The sequence below is a fragment of the Gracilinanus agilis genome, chromosome 1 (assembly GCF_016433145.1).
Source record: "Gracilinanus agilis isolate LMUSP501 chromosome 1, AgileGrace, whole genome shotgun sequence".
In the NCBI taxonomy this organism is placed as follows: domain Eukaryota; kingdom Metazoa; phylum Chordata; class Mammalia; order Didelphimorphia; family Didelphidae; genus Gracilinanus; species Gracilinanus agilis.
Window position 1 is genome coordinate 693,898,158 of NC_058130.1, and position 17,897 is coordinate 693,916,054.

The 17,897-nt window shown below is 41.5% G+C and overlaps 1 protein-coding gene across 1 annotated transcript in view; it reads right to left on the minus strand.

Moving 5' to 3' along the window:
• Positions 1-14,014: 14,014 nt before the first annotated feature.
• Positions 14,015-17,897, minus strand: part of TRAPPC9 (trafficking protein particle complex subunit 9) — a 1,005,189-nt gene continuing 1,001,306 nt past the window's right edge. Inside the window, exon 24 of the mRNA XM_044684475.1 lies at positions 14,015-14,335. Coding sequence (XP_044540410.1) covers positions 14,162-14,335 — 174 coding nt within the window. The 3' untranslated portion in view covers positions 14,015-14,161. The remainder of the gene's footprint in view (positions 14,336-17,897) is intronic.

Consider the following 17,897-nt stretch of genomic DNA (forward strand, 5'->3'; position numbering starts at 1 on the left):
ACCTTTGGCTAATTCATTAGTTGATTGATAAGAGAGGGAGAAGGGGAAAAAGGAATAATATTGTCTCTGGGTCCTGAAGGGAATTGGAGGTGTCCATTTTGGAGGAAGTGTGATCTCAATACTTCCTCTGAACTCTTCCTTTGTGAACCTAAGAAACTGATTAGAAAGCCCTCTAATCAGTTTCAAGCCATTCTTGGCTTGCCCTAACCTTTGTCTGTAGAAGTGCTCTTCCTACTTGAAGGGCTCAGTTTGTTTCCCTCCAGAGTCTCTGTCTCAAACCTGTATACCCAGTCTGTGTACCCAGTTTGTGTGTCCCAGGCTGCAGCTGTCTGCCCAAAATACCTCATCCTTTCCCTTGCAATTCTTTTACCTCTCCTACCGCCTCAATTTATCATGCACCACTATTGTACTCTCCTTATTTACTTACTGCCTTAGGGATCCACAAACCCCTATCCACAGTGCCTTATCCCTATTCACACTACTTTTAGTCCCTTACCTGCCTTATCCCCCATTACAACTTTACTTCTGCCTTAATTTCCTATTACCTCTAGCCTATTCCTGTATTACAACCAGTTTATTACCCTATTAGCTCAATCCCCTTATAACAGTTTCTATAGCCAACTGTGTGTAGATATTATTCTCAGCTTTGTGCCAGTTCTGATGAAAGTAAGGTTCAAGCACTGCCCACAACCACATCCTCTTCCCCTCTACTGTATTGGTTCTAATGTGTCTCCTTGTGTGAGATAATTTAACACCAATTTTCTCTCTTTTTCTCTTTTCCAACTGTATTCCTCTTATCCCTTGATTCTTTCTTTGTTTTGCTTTTTTTAATACTATCCCTTCATATTCAACTTATTCCTTGCTCTTATTCACTGCCCTAATAGTGATAAAATTTTAAGTATTGTTCATACCTTAAGTATAATAAGTAATTTAGGTACGTTAGGTACTTTGAGTAGCATAGATCTCTTAAGTATCTTATAAGGCTAAGATACTTTCCCATGTAGAAATACAATCAATTTAATTCCATTTATTCCTTTGAGTTTTTTATTTTCTTTTTACCTTTGCTCATCAAATTTTCTTTTCAGATCTGGTTATTTCATCAGGAATATCTAGAAGTCTTCTATTTTATTAAATGTGTATCTCTTCCCCAAGAGCATTATACTTAGTTTTTCTGGGTACATGACTCTTGGTTGTAATCCTAGATCCTTTGCTTCACAGAATATCAAATTCCAATGCCTTTTTGTTCTTTAAGATAAAGGCTGCTAGGTTTTGTGTAATCCTCACTCTAGCTCCATGATATTTGAATTATTTTTTTCTGGCTGTTTGCAATACTTTCTCCTTAGCTTTGGAGTTCTAGAATTTGGTTATAATAGTCCTAGGATTGTAAAGTTTGGGAACTCTTTAAGGTGGTGATCAATGGATTCTTTCAGTTTCTATTTTTCTCTCTTATCTGAGAGCATCAGGGCAGTTATCCTTGATAATTTCTTGCAGGCTCTTTTTTTTATCATAGCTTTCAGACAGTCCAATTATTCTTAAATTGTCTCTCCTGGATTCATTTTCCAGGTCAGTTGTTTTTCCATTAAGGTATTCTAGGTTTTCTTCTATTTTTTTTTTTATTCTTTTGAATTGGTTTTATTTTTCCTGCTGTCTTATGGAGTCATTAGCTTTCATTTATCTAATTCTAATTCATAGGGAGTCAGTTTCTTCTTTAAGACTTTTTATTTCCTTTTTAGAGAGTTATTTTCTTATTTAAGGTCTTGTATTTCCTTTTTTAGAGATCTGTTTTCATCAGTAAATTTTTCCTCTAAGCTGTTGACTTTTTCTGTCATTTTGTTTTCTAAATTTTCTTCTAAGTCTCTTATTTGTTTTTTTATCTTTTTTTTGAGCTCTTCTAAGAATTCATTTTTTCAGCCTAACATCCTTCCATATTTGTTTTTAAGTATTCACACATATCCTTTTTAGTATTGCTGCCTCTTCCAAGCTTGCATTTTGATCTTTCCTTTTGCTAAAATAGCTCTTTAGGGTCATGAGAGGGTTGTTCCTTCTACTGAGGGTTCCCCCAGATGTGCTTGCCTCTGGGTACAAGCTCTTCAGTATGTGCTTGAATCACTGCTGCTCCTAATGATGTTAATTCCACTGCTCTCACCTCTTACTCCATCAAAATGAGTCCTTCCTGTTGCCCCTGAGTTTTCTTTGGCTGACATCCTGCTTCACATTGGCTTCTGTTGGTTCTATCACTACAAAATTTGTTTTGAGGCATTTTTTTCTCTTTTGTGGTGAGTTTGGGTGAGCTGGGAATGTTCTCTACTCTGCCATCTTGGCTGTTGGAAGTGGAAGCCTGAGAAAATTGAGTTTCATAGAGGCCAAATGATTTACCTGAAATGACCAGAAAAAGTAGAACAGATGGAACTTAAACTCATACCTTCTGACTCCAAGTGCAGCATACCTTTGTAAGAGTAAAATTCAGACTCTGGTACTTAGAATTTAATAAGGTTTATTAGAATTACTTGGATAGGTAAAAGATGAGAAATAGATAAATATATAGAGAGGTATTAAGAGTTAGGGTAGCTTCCCACATGGCAGGTCCAGTAGCACCCAAGCAGCAGCTTCCTTCCCAGGACACCAGAGACAGAGAGACCCAGTACTTCCTCATCCAATCCTTTTATGTCCAATCTTCCATGTCCAGTTCAAATTTAGATTCATGTCTGGATCAAGTTCAAAGTCATGCAGCCTTTGTAGATGATGTAGGTGTACACAGGTGGCATGATTCCAGGAAGGGGAAATGGAAAATTTTTCTTCACACAATCCCCTCTCTGATTCTTTGGAAGACTAGCATGTTAAATTTCTTCACCTGGGTTTTCTAGGAGATTAATATAACAGGTTTCCCCACTGAACCATTCTACATATGGAGCCTATACTTTTAAATATCCTCTTATTAGAGGTACATAAAATATTGCACCTTACATAGAAGGAATTACAACAATTTAGAGGATAAGAAGAAATGAAAGAAGAAAGAAAAAGAAATGATTGATAGATGCATTGACAAAACATTCAGAATAAATTATGGATTCAACCCCCTTTAGTTCAGATTATTATATCCCAAAGTTTGCTCTGGACCTCTTGATGTAGTGTGTGGTTTCTGTAAGCATCCTTATGGCATCTTCTCTAGAAGATCCACTTTCTTGATTCAGGGTGTTGGTGATTTTCTTTTCCTAAAATTGCTTTAAAAGATCTTAAACCTTGGGTTTTAGAGTAATAGTACACCTGTAAACTTTATCTTATGATGGCTGCCCTTTTCATAATAGGAACTCAGGAATTATTTCTTGAATAAGTGATCGAATGGCTAAATAGAATTTTGGCCACTGGCAAGGGACATATTTTGAGCCAGAGTAACTTTTCTTGAATCTTCTTCAAAATCTCATTCTATAGGTTGGTCACAGCTTTGCAAGAAAAATTAATGGATATATCTCAGTAATAATATATCTCATCTAAAAATCTCAGTAATAAGTTCAGGGGTCATTTTTCCAATCAAAAGCTAGAGGTGCTCCTCTTTATTAATTAATGGGAAGCAAAAATCATATCTCAGGGCCTCGTGTAGCTCAATATCATTTTGGGCAAGCAAGGCATGATATAACTAGATAGTGTATAATCATGGACCAGGTTGAATGTTAAAAATAGTTGAGAGCTATATGGATGATTGGGAGAAGGAGAGGGACAATGTAGGAATGGAAGTGATCATTGCTTTAACTAGGTGGAAAATTATATCCAGAGACATGACATTTCCTCATTTGAGATTCCACAGGTAAGTTTAGCAGGATTTGAACTAAGGTGTCTCCAAATCCACTGTTCTTTCTTCCACTCATCACAGTCTTTCAGGGAAGGTTCAATGGAGAAGCTGGGAGACATTTTGGTGTGGTTTAAAAACAAAGGGTTCCCAACCTTGAGCCAAGAAACCTGTCACTTATTGTACTTGCTATGATAGCTCTTCTGAGCTTTAGTTTCCTCATCTAAAAATGTGTGTATGTATATATATATGTGTGTGTATATGTATATATATATATATGTATATAGATATCTTTATCTATCTATCCATCCATCTATCCATCCATCTGTCTCTATTCATTTATCTATCTATCTATCTATCTATCTATCTATCTATCTATCTATCTATTTGCTTGTATTACTGATCTCAAGGTGCAGTTGTGAAAAGCAAAGAAGCTCATGGTTGTGGAAATGCCTCATAACCTTAAAATGCTATACAGATGTGAATAGTATTTTTTTATTTTTTCTTCAATCCATCAATTTATATTAGGAGGCCTGGCCTTGCTCAGAGAAAATTCATTTCTCCCACACTGAGCAGCATTAACTTCAAATAGAATCAAACACAACTATTCTGCATTTGACTTACTCACACCATGGAACTTCAAAAACCCAACAGAGAGTGACTAATAATGACATTTAGTGGTCGTTCCTGCTTCCAAAGCCCTGTAGGATTTCATTATGGCTAATGTAATTCTCTGGGCCTCTAATGATAAGAACGGATCTTCAAATCATATTAGAGAGATCTCCTAGCTGCTCCTGGAGTTATCGATTTTCTTAAATACATACTGTACCAAGGAGCAAAGAGAGGTGGCCACTTAAATGACCCAGAATTCTAGAGCTGAATAGGACCCTAGGATATAGGCAGTTAGGACATTGAATGTTAATGACAGAAAAGACCTCAGCATGCAGACTGTTAGAGCAGAGCAATGTAAGAGTTGAGATGGACTTCTGGGATTATCTAATTCCAACCTTTTCATTTTGAGGATAAAGAAACTCAGCCCAGTGACTTGTGCAAGGTCATAGAGCTAATGAGTGGTAGAGAACCCAAAGAACAGAGAACCCAAGTGTTGTGCCCAGGACTTAGGATTTTCCCTTTTTTAATTCATGAGTCGTCTTTTACATCACTGTTACTTCCTGATAATTTTCTCTGATCTCACACCCTCCCTTCTGTTAAGGGGTGCCCCAGTGAGGGTAAAGCAAACTATGAAGGTCAGTAGAGGCTAAAAGACAAAGAAAGGTAGAGGGGAAAGCCCTCAGATACAAAATAGATCAGGTGGGATGTTGGAAAAGTTTTAACTGCTTAGCAAGAAGTCATCCTATGGATAAGCTTGCCTCCAGGGCACAGACTGCATTCACGCCTTGGTCCCTAGCCACTCTACCTAAGATTCCCAAAGAAGAAGTGTGAGAGATAAAAATAACTGACCTGACACTAATCACCTTAGGGAAGGGGCTCTTGGGCCAGGAAGAATTTGTTGATAAGAGAGAGACCAGCTTTCTCCTATCTCCAGTCTGGAAATGACTAAATGGTCTCTGAGTTGAGGTCTAACAGAATCAGTCAGTCTAGTCCAATAAACATATTAAGTATTTACTACATGCTAGCTACTATGTTAAACACTGGGTACAAAAACAAAAATAGTCCCTGCTTTGAAGGACCTCATAGTTTAATAGAGAAGACAACAGGCAAACAACTTGATTTTTAAAAAGGCTGTATCCAGGATAAATTGAAAATAGCAATATAAGGAAGGCACTAAAATTCTGAGGGGCTAGGAAAGACTTTTCTGTAGAAGGTGGGGTTTTAGTTGCCACTTGAAGGAAGTCAGGAAAGCCAAGAGGTAGAGATGAGGAGATAGAGTCTTGTGGAAGCCTTCCCCAGCATCCCTGATTCTAGTGCTTTCCCTCTGTTGATTATCTTGGCTTTAGCCTGCTTTGTATATATTTGATTACATGTTGTCTCCCCCATTAGATCATAAGAGTACAGATTGTCTTTTGTCCTTTTTCTTATCCCCAGCACTTAGCACAGTGCCTGCTACACAGTAGGTGTTGAATTAATGTTTTTTGATTGATTAAAGAATTCTAGGTATGAGTGACAGCCAGTAAAAATGTTCAGAGTCAGTTATTAAATATTTGTAAAGCACCTACTATGTGCCAGGTACTATGCTAAGTGCTAGGGATATAAAGAAAGGCACAAGACAGACCCTACTTTCAAGGAGTTCACAATCTAATGGGAAGATAACATATAAGGAGAATAGGGGAGGGGGAAGTTATCAGGAAGGAGGGGGAAGGAAGAGATGAACTTCTGCAGCTGGGGTGGGAAATGATCTGAGGAGGTGTCAGTATCGAGATGATTTCATCTTGCAAATTGAAGTCTCTAGAGAGAATAAAATCCAGGAAAGCAGTTGAGTGGGAAATGATGAGAATTCCCTAGGTGCCATCCTTAAATGGAAGAGGTAGATGGAGTTGGGAGATAATGTGTGTTGTGCCAGGAGGCGAGTGAAGAAACTTCTGCCTGTCAAGAATGAAGAGTTTTTCCCCTGCTGGAAAAAGAAATCTGTAGCACTCCAGCTGAAGAGAACACTGTTAACACTCCAACTGAAATGCACCCTGATCGGCCGATGACTGATGGTAGAAAAAGACTTCACTATTCATCAAAGCGAGCCCCTGATCCACCCAGATGCACCCTCAAAAGAGCCCAGTGGAGGAGCACCTTGCCTGAATTAGCCTGGCAGCAACTGCCCAACAGCAGCATGCAGGACCTGTCCGGCACCAGCAGCAGGAAGGCTGGGCTATTCTTTTAGCCATTGCTCTCTCCTGCCTCATTCCACACCTGTGGTCTACCATTTCCTTTGGGGAGAGGTGTGAGGAATGCTTCCCTACTCATCAGTCAGACATCTGAATTCTCCCTGTTGTCCTTTATGTTATTGTGATCCTTATGGAAATTGCTCCCCTAGTCCAGAGCTTTTCCCATCTTGCCTCCTCAAAACTTCATTTGATGACCACCATTTCCCCTTTGGAACTCTGGGTCAGTCCATCTGAACCATCCCTCACTAGCAGAACAAATCCTGTGCATTCCAGTTCCCTGTCCTGATAGCAGCTAAGGAACCACTGCTACCCATATATACCTTCCCTATAACAGGGCAGGCACCCTTAAGCCTTTGTTTCTCTCCCTCAGGTCCCAGGGATTGGCAGCCTCTTCCAGGCTATTGCTCAGTTGTTTTTCAATTATGTTGGACTCTTTATGACCCCATTTGGGGTTTCTTGGCAAAGATACTGGAGTGGTTTGCTGTTTCCCTCTCCAGCTCATTTTACAGGTAAGGAAAGTGAGGCAAACAGAATGAAGCAATTTGGCCAGGATCACACAGCTAGCAAATGTCTGGAGCCATATTTGAACTAATGAAGATGAATCTTCCTTACTCCAGGCTCAGCACTCAGTCCACTGTGACTCCTAGCTACCCTCTAGGCTTCTGTTTGCATTTCATCCTGGGTCTTTCTTTTTCTCCTCCCAGACTTAGTCTCTGTCTCTTTCTCCTCACTTCTACCTCCATAGTCCCAGCCATCTTTATGGGCCTTTCCCTTTGTCTCTCTGTCCTTGTTTGTCTCTTATTTCTCCTTTGTATGTATCTCTCTTTGCCTCTCTAATAGTTCATCCTAACTTTGAATGACTCCTTTCTCTAGTTCTTTAAAGTTTCAAAAGTGCTTTCCCCATATTCTTTTATGGTACTAGGAGAGGGTATTATTGTCAGCCCCATTTTGTGGATGAGGACCTTGAGGTTCTTCTCACATTTCTACACATTTAGTAAGAGTCACAGCCAGTCTGGAGAGGGGAGGAGTAGAAAAATGGATGTGAAAATGAAAATGATATTAAGAAAAGAAGTGACCATTTAAAAAAATAATAAACCCTTACCTTCTATCTTAGAGTCAATACTGTGAATTGATTCCAAGGCAGAAGAGCGGTTACAACTTGGGAATGGGGATTTAAGTGACTTACCCAGGGTCACACAGCTAGGAAGTGTCTGAGTCCATATTTGAATCTAGAACCTCCTATCTTTAGGCTTTGCTCTCAATCCATTGAGTCACCTAGCTGCCCCCAAGGTGTCAATTTTTTAAAAGTCAGTTGGTATTGTAAAAAGGTAGAAGTTTTGGGGAATGGATTAAACTGGGCCAATGTGATTAGGCTAATCACTGTGGGATAACAGATTCAGTTCAGGTAAAGTCTGTCCTGAATTAACAAATACAGACCAGAATATATCAGGGATGGATGTTAGATTTATTAACAAGGGAAGGTGAAAAGGGAAGTTTGGATAGTCCTAATCTCTAATGCCAACTACCTAAAACCCCAGATCTAAATATCTCTTCACAGAGATTTCTTCTGTGTGATTTTCCTACTCTACTCCTCTCCTCATTGTCTAAAATCCCAATTCCTTTTTTGGCTAAACTAACACTAAACCTCCTTTGCTGGTTTTAAAGAAAGGGTTTGTGTAAGCCTAATAGGGCCGAAATAAGGTCCAAGATCCAAAAGGATCTAGGTGTGGTCTCACAATCAGATGCCAGATGTCTCAGGATCACCAGGAACTCAGCAGATATCAATCAGCCAGCAGGGAAGCAGGATAACAGAGCAGCAGTTAGGATGGGAAAGATAAGGTAGAAACCAGCCACAGGGAAATAGCCAGTCTCTTAGGGTCAAAACCCCAGAGAGAAAAGACACAGCTCCAGCCCAACTCTCTTATTAACAGCTTAGCTCTCCCCTGCAGAATTCCAGAATCTCTTATTCTGCTGCCCATGTCTCTGCCCTCTGCAAACTTACACACTTTCCTCCTTAACTTAACTTTTTGTTATAACATTATTCAAATCTAAGTCTTTATGTGAAGAGTTCTTTCCTCTATGCTGAGCTATGTGAAGCCAGCACTGAGTCTTCAGGATTTCTTTTCAGGTTGTTTTCTGCTGGGAGCTGATGTTATGGATTAAAAATAACAAAGAAACTTACCAAGTGCAGGAAGTATGAAATACTTTGAGTTAATTGTTCTTGGTTATTGTTGCTCATCCTTTATTTTTGAAGAGGACCAATGATAACAGGGGGTAATGTCTTAACTTGCACATGAATTGGATTTAATTGAGGCAGAATTGCAAGAAGTTGTTGGCCTCACTCTCTCTTCCAGAGTCATCAAAGACCAATGACAGGCCAAAAGTCAGAGCAACTGGTAATGGCCTGGGATGCAGTGGATGACTATGGCATCTTCAATATCTAATCTATCTCTAAGCACTCCAGAGAGCTGCTTCAGCTGCCTTCATGGATGCTGGAACAAATCTCTACATCTGCCCATTCTGCCAGAGGAAGTCTTCACATGCTTGAGATAGACATTCCTCTAACTCACTGAAATGGTTTTTGATGCCTCTCATTTACCCATGACTTGGCTTAGGCTATGTGTTGAGATGGTTTTATCAGTGAGTGGCTGCTGTGCATGATACATCTTGTTGAAGCCACAGGTGAGAGTTGGGTGAAAGATGTACATCAAAGATCGATGAGCAGCCTAAAAAGGGCTCAGCAAGCCCTCACACCAGGGTTGTTGGTCCTCCCTGAACACCCATACATCCCTGTTCCCATTGTCCCTGGTAATCCCAGATCAATGCACTTCTCTTATGGTTTGGGAAAATGCTAGAATTTAGGATGTTAGAGATGAAGGGGTCCTTGGAATATGGAATGTTGGAGCTGAATGGGACTTTGAAATATAATTGTGGAGTTAAAAAAGACTTTAAAATAGATTTAAAAGTTTCTATACAAATAAAACTAAGATAGCCAAGACCAGAAGAAAACAGAAAATTGGGGGAAATTGTATAGACAGTTTCTTGGATAGATATCTTACATCTAAAATAATATATAGAGTACTTTGTCAAATTTATAATAAGAGCTAGCCTCCAATTTATGATACAAATAGTTTTTGTTAAAGAAATCAAAACTACACATATATGAAAATGCTTGAAATCACTACTGATTAGAGAAATACAAATCAAAACAATTCTGAGATATCATTTTAAACCTATCAGATTGGCTAAAACGATAAAAAGGCCAAATGCTAAATGTTGGAGGGGATATGGAAAAATAGGAACACTAATACATTGTTGGTGGAGCTATGAAATGATCCAACCATTTTGGAGAGCAATCTGGAATTATCCCCAGAGAGTTATAAAACTGCATATACTCTTAGATCCAGCATTACCATTACTGGGTTTGTTTCCCAAAGAGGAAAAGAATCTCTATATCCCAAGATTTCATAGTAGATGTCTTTGTAATGACAAAGGACTGAAAATTGAGGTGATATCTGTGAAAATAGATAATGGAGGCACCAGGGATATTACAATAAATCTAAATGATTGTGGGCACACACACTGGGTTGAAAGAGAGACTGGACCAGGATAGGGAGACCAGAGTTCACTGGCTTAACACAGGAATGGCAGCTGGCCTCAACTGTCACCCAGCTCCCCCTAGGCTGGGGTTTATGGAATCAACAGGCAAGGTAAAGGTTTTAGCAGTTTTAATTATGTTCAACTAAAAGTGGGAAAGGGATTTCTATACTTAAAATCTAAAGGGCAAAACCACATGGCAAGGGGGAGGACTTCTCTACTCTAATCTTAGTGATCTAAGCAGACAGGGCCAAAGGAGCAGTAATGGAGACTCTGGGAGGCTGCATCAAACCTGGTTCCTGCCAGGCTTGACCAGCACAGCTAAGGGCTGAGGGTGGCTTCGGGGTTCTCACACTAATCCACAGATGATCTCAGGATGTCAAAAGCCAAAATGGTCCAAGGTATCTAAGTTGAGAGAGTGTGCTTGAGATGCTGTCCACCAGATCCCAAACTCCTCCTTCCCTTGGTGCTGCTCTGTAGTTCTTGTCCCCTTGCTAGATGCCACCACCACACAGGATCCCCGGGAAATCAGGATGCAGGGTGTCCTTTACTCTGAGATCTCCCAGGGCTAACCACAGTTTTATGCCAACCCCTAATGGATTCTCTCTCAGGGCACGAGCCACTCCTTCCTGCTCCTTCATTCCATCTTGGAATGCTCCAGCTCCAGTCCTTCCCGCTAGGTCAACCTTAATACTTAATTACTTACTACCTAATCTTCCTCACAACATATCCATCAATGGGGGGAATGGCTAGACAAACTGTGGTATATGATTGTGATGGAATTCTGGGATGCACCATAAGAAATAATGAGTAGGTCAATTGAAAAAAAAACACAAAAGACAGGAAGGGGCTGAGATAGCTGGAAATTAATTCTATTCAATAATTAGATTAAAATAAGACTGTCAGAAAAAAAAATACTAAAAGGGATCTCAGAATGCACTTTGGGGGCACAGAATGCAAAAGGAGTCAAACTCTTGAATTTCGTAGGGCCATTGAAGAGGAAATGATTCCTAAACTGTAAATGAGCCTCTCTACTCCCAAATTCCTTTGATAGTCTCTTTACCAATTCCCCTCTCCTTTTTCTTCTTGAGAGTCAGTCCTGTCAGACATCTCTAAATACACGGTGTGAACGTTAATATATGATTATACGCATATTACACATTTTGTGACATAATACATAACAATGCTGTATTTCCACACTGATGGAATGGGATTCAGCAAATCTTGGCTCTGCCCTTTAATTGCTACGTTACCTATGGACGGTTTTGCCCTTCCGGGCCTCGGTCATCTCGGCTGTGAAAGGACAGGACATTACAGCGACTGCCCCTCGGGAGGCCAGGGAAAGGCCTCGTGGACCACCACGTTCCGTCCCAACGTGAATTGCTCTTATCCCGGCGTCAGAGCGGGTGCTGGGAACAAGGCTTGTGACAATAGTCTTGAACAAAGACGGCTGTTCGGTCGCTTTCCTCTTCCTGCAGAACACGCGGACTCGTGGAGCCAGAGAGGCCAAGGCCAGACTGAAGCCACAGCCAGGAAAGCACACGGACCACGGCGGCGGTTACAGCAAGGTAAGATTTTTATTTGGACAAGTGAGCTTCGGCGGACCGTATTTACCCAGAGCACGTGCTCTGAGGGTTAAAAGGAGCGGGCGATTTCCTTTTGTTTCCAGCCGGGGCGGAGGGTCCGGGATAATCCTCCTCTTTAGCTTAACCTCCTAGTTGTGTCTGGGCTCGGGTTCTCCCCAAGAACCCCTCGTAAATCATCTCTGCCCCTGGAGGAGGACAAAGCCCCATCTCTCTGGGCACGGCAGGGCAGGGTAAGGGAGCCAGAGGCCCCGTGGGAGACATCAGCGGACCGCGATGCTCTCATCTGTTCTAGGGAGACCAGGGGAGTTAGGGAATGGTAGGAACTTGAGATAACTCGAACCCACAGCCGGTGCCCTGCTGGGAGAGAGTAGATGGTTGTGGTCAAAAATTGGGCCCCAAGTGGGCAGCAGTGGTGGGATCGGAGGTATAGGTGAGGCTCCCGCTTCCCTTACGCTTCTGATAAGGGTGCCGGGGAGCAAACTGATGGTGGGACGGGCCCCGAGAATGGCCTGGGGAGCAGGAACGTCTGGCCTGAGAGCTTTCCCATCTGCTAGGTGTCTTGTTTTAAAGCCTGCCTGCTACCAGGAGGAGGCCTGTGGCGGGGTGAAGCCGGGCAAGGGGATGGGAGGTGACCCCCACCAAAACGGAGCCCACCCTCGTCCTGGCTCGGCTCTGAACCCTGGCTGAGGAGGGAGCTGAGATGGGGTCTGGCCTAGGTTCTCCCATCTGCTGGGAGTGGATTCCCAGAGGACAAGCCCCTTCTGTGCCTCCTGATAACACTCAGATTTCTTTAAACTGGCGACCTGGAGAGCCCTGTGAAGCGAAGCACAAAGTCTTCACCATTACATGTGGTAAAAGCAGATTATGTGTTTTTCTTTCCCTCTATTGGGAGTATTGTATTATTCAATTAAAGACAAATCTGACTAGAGTGAATTAAACTTTCCCACTTTCTCCCTCCCCGACCAATATGTATTTTTCTAGAAATTAAGAAGGAAAACAGAAACATCTGGAGAGACTGAGTGTTGCCGGACTCTGGAAGCAGGGGCGAGTGGACATAAGGTTGCCAAAGCCATGCCGTGTCCAGATGCCTCCAGAGAGTTAGCAGTTAGGCAGCTTGGTTCAAACAAAATGGCCTTTTCTTTTTCTCATACATATACACAAAGTGTAGTAATGGTGTAAATTCTGGCTATGGGTCACCGGGCTCCTGCACTCCCTGGGGGATCCTGCACTCCCTGGGGGCTCCTGCACTCCCTGGGGGCCCCTGCACTCCCTGGGGGCCCCTGCACTCCCTGGGGGCTCCTGCCTCACTTGGGCCACCCACTATTCCTGAGGTTTTAGCCAGGGAGAGAAGGCCCAGGAACTGTTATCATGGATGATGATAATGGGATTCCCGAGATGACTGGTTATCTGTCAGTATGGAAGCAGTCTAAAATTACTGAGGAAAGTTCTGAACTTCCAGGGAGAAATGAGGAGTGTTTAGCTTGATTCCTTTCTCTGGTTAGAAGCTCTTCCTTTCCTCGGAACCCCTGGGGAAGCTGCCTTTGGAAATGGCTCCATGCCCATCCCCAGCCTAATCCTACCTTTCCTCTGGGGCTCTCAGGCCGCAAAGGGCTGCTTGTCCATTGGGATGGCAATCTTTTGCTTATACCTATGCTAGAATTGGGGTAAAGGGGTATGTGGGAATACCAGGCCCTCTACAGTGAAGTCTGTGTTTGGGTTGGCTGATCACCTGGCCGGGGGGGCTCTAAGTGACTACCCCCCTCAAAGCCCTCGCTTAGACAGCTAGGAAAGGCAGCCCCGGACTGGAAAAGCTGAGCCCCAATTTTCCCATCTCAGCGGCCTGATGTGTTGCTGACCACACTAGGGCAGGGCATAAACAGAATTCCTCATGCTATAAGCTGGAAAAACATTCCCCTGTTGCCAGCATAGCTTGGGGATGAGGGCCATTTTGTAAGAAAAGGAAGAGAGGAGGAACTCGGTATAACTTGACTGTGTCACTTCAGGTAAAGCCTGAGAAAGTCAGGGGCAAGGGGACAAGAGGAGGGATGAGTTTGGGACTGAAATCTATCTTCTATTCCCTCATTCTAGCTTCCATAAAGTGTGTGTGTGTGTGTGTGTGTGTGTGTGTGTGTGTGTGTGTGTGTGTGTGTGTGTGTCCCACATGCATGTACACCCTTCAGGAATTTGGGTATGCAAGTGGTGCAGCTGCTTCCATGATGGACTTCTCCAACTGCCCCTCTCAAGATGTTGGGTGCTTAGCCTTGGGAAGAAATAGGGGTTCGAATGTCAATGTGGGATCCAAATGACTTGTGGGCAAGGCAGTTTCCAGTCTACCTAAGCCCATATGATCTTGGCTTTCAAGCTTGGAGGTCAGGCCCTTGGGCTCGGATGTGGACGCTGGGCAGGCAGAACCAGGACAGCGGAAGCTCCTTACTGGTGCTGTCTTCGTGGAACTTGATATTTAGGTAGAAGTCACCAGTGTAGAGGAAGAGGAGGGCACCCAGGCACACAGAGTTCTCCATCGGCTGAACCTGTTGGGGGATCCAAGATAGAACTTATTGAAATGATACTGTAACAATGAATACATGTTCCTAGATGGTGTTTTAGGAAGCACTGTGCAGGCGTTATCAAAGTGAGTTTTAGACAGGTAGGAGCACTCATTTTTTTTTGCCTAGAATGTAGGAAATACCTATTAAATGTTTGTTAACTGATTCATTGACTGTTGCTGATATTGTTCTGCACTTTCCAGCCTATACAAGCCATACCTCATATATAGATAGGAATGTGCACCCATCTCCTTTCCACTGTGCTGATCCTTCTCTTTCTTCAAGACCCTGCTCCATGAAGCCTTCACTGATCCCTCCACCTGAAGGGGAACACTGCTTCCTCCCCTGTTTCTGACAGTCATCAGAATCTCTTACAGAGTTCCATATCTTAGCACAGTGCTAAACACATAGTAGGTTTCTTAATGAGTGAATGAATGGATCCTTACTTAACAGATGAGAAAATTGAGGCTTATAAAGGTGGAATGATTTATTTAGAATTGCAGCTTCATGGAATTCTATGTTGCAAGGAACCTTAAAGATCATCTAACTTATAGGTCAACTTTCCTTACTGTATAGATGAGAAGAAATGAAGAAAAATAGAGAGAAATGACCAGTCCAAAGTCATACAGTGAGGCAGTCTAAAGAGCCAGGACAAGAACTCTGAGGTTTGCACAGGTTGTGAGTGACCATAATCAGGAATCAGACTCAAGTTTTCTGATATCAAATTTAATGCTCCTTCCAATGGACCCCAGGATTATTTTTACCCAATTCACAGAATTGGTCCAAATGGTCTAAATCATGGAATGTTAGAACTAGGAGAGACCCTAGAGATATTGTGGTCCAAATTACTAATACTACAGAGGAGAAATGGTCACTCCAAGGTCACATTGTCAGTGAATGGCAGAGCCCATGGTTCTTTCATTATTCCATATTGCCTCTCCAGAAATGTCACCATTAACTTTACTCTGCATTTTCTACCAAGTTTCTTTTAAAGAATTCAACCAAGAAACAATTAATTTGCACTTCAAATTGGGAACCAGTTTCACAATCTTCCTTTCCCAAAGGACTGAAATTTTGATTCCTGTAAGTTATTAATAGGCACAAACAACTTCTGAAAAAATCTAAACAAATGCATATATTAAAAAAAAAAGAAAAAGAAGGACAGTTAAGTAGCTCAGTGAATTGAGAAATAGGCCTAGAGATGGGAGGTCCTGAGTTCAAATATAGCCTTAGACGCTTCCTAGTTGTATGACCTTGAGCAAGTCACTGAACCCCCATTGCCTAGCCTTTATTGCTCTTTTGCCTTGGATCCAATATGCAGTATTCATTCTAAGATGGAAGGTAAGGGTTATGAAGAAGAAAGAGAGGGAAGAGGAAGAGAAGTAGGAAGAGGAGAAGGAGGGGGAAGAGGAAGAAGGGAAAGAGTAAGGGGAACAAAGGGAAGGGGAAAGGGAAAAGAGAAGAAGGAGAGGGAGAGGGAGAAGAGAGGAGTAGGAGAAGAACAGACAATGGTGATGGTGACAATAAGGGTTGTCAGTCTCAAATTAGACTATCTCATGCAAGCAAATGTAAAGGACTTGACAATAACAGGGAAGGATGACCACAATCTCAAGACAAATATGTCACCACCTTCGGTTGGTTTCAGTGATATGGGTATTGACAAATTGCTTCCCTTCTCTGGACCTCTGTTTCATTATATGCAAAATAAGGAGGCTGGACTAGAGGAATTCTAAGACTCCATTCAGAGCTAACATTCTATGTCTTAACCTGTGTTGCAAGGTCTTTTCTAGATCTTCCATTCTTAGAGGAAATCATTTAAACTCTCTTGGTCACAGTTTATAAAAATGGGGATAATAACAGCACCAACTTCATAGAGTCCTACTCTATCTCTCTATTGTGTTTGTTTACAGGTAAATGTATATATGGTTCTTGGCAAACCGTAATGTACTATATTACTGTTAGCTATTATTATTATTATTATTATTATTATTGTACCAACCAAACCTCCATATTATGGGAGAACATGCACAAGAGTCATGAAGTTGCTAAATTAGGCATTAAGACTTTTGTATTTGTGACTAATGGCTGGACTTCATTTTGGGGAGTTAATCTTTTTTTCCTTTTTTTATTACTTTTTAAATGTACAGTTCATTCGATTAGATGCCATTGATACAAATTTATTTTATATGTAAGGATAAGCATGGATGAGTTGCTATCTGCATCATTGGAGAGAACGCCTAAATTAATGAGATCACAGATCCATTTGAATATTTTTGAATGACCTATGCTCTAAGGTCCCATCCATCCAGTTCTAACATTCTAGGATTCTAGTTCTGAGGAAATGAATTTAGCTGTGGTGAAGGAATCAGAGGAGTCAAGAACAACTCTAGTTATTCTTCACAAGCTGGAAAGGCTTCAAGTATGTGTCCAATGACAGACACAGAGTGTGACACCAAAAATGAGCCTGGTTAATGATAATTATAGTAATAAAACTACTACTAATTGTTAGCATTTATGTAATGTTGTTTGCAAAATACTTTACCAATATTACCTAGTTTTATTTTCACAAACTTCCAGAAGTAGGTGCTATTATTATCCCCTTTTTATAGATGAGGACACTGAAGTCAACAGAGATGAAATGACTTGCCCAGGGTCACAGAGCTGGTAAATCTGAGATCAAATAAGAGCTCAGGTTTCCTGACTCTAGGCCCTGTGCTATATCCACAGCACCACCTATGTACCTTAGAGAGATTCATTGCTAGTAGAATGATTGCAAGTGTTGTTCAGGTACTCTAATATTCCAATACACCTAGGATCTCATTGAGGGGTGGGGTGTAATTTCTTCCATTGATGCAAATGCCAACCTAGTCATCCTCTGGGCCTCTTATCCATGCCCTCCTTTGTGTTCCCTAGAAAGGCATCCACCCAAAGTGCTGGGTACTCTTCTTGTTTGCTTTTGACACTGGGAAGATGCCAATAGATCACAAGGCTGTCCAGACAGGAATATACTTCCCCTTCTTTTTCTATTTTCTTTTGGTTTATTTTAAATTAAAAGAACAGATCTTTAAAATAGCATTATATTAAATCAGTCACCCCAGGCAGAATGTAACACACTCTCACTCATCCTTTTGCTCTCACTACATGATCTGCCTATCTTCTTTTTTCAGTCATATATTTCTTTGATAATATCCTTTTTCCTTTGTAATTCCTTATTTATAATATGTTGTAGGCTGCTGATTCTCACCATGATCTTTCCTTTTTAGCTTCCCAATAGGTGATCATCCTTTGCCAGATCCTTTTCAATGTTATGGAATTCATGACCACAAAAGGCATTTTAGATAGCTGTGACTGTCAAGTTCTTCATTATATTGGGCCTCCCTGTAACTTTTACTAAATGGTCCTAGTTCTCTATTGTGGAGCCTTTTTCTACATGTCATATCTGAAGGCAGCAATCATGTCCCTTCTAAGTCTTCTCTTTTTCAGGCTAAATATCTCAGGTTCTTTCTTATATGCATGGTCATCAGTCCCCTCACCATACTTCTTCTGA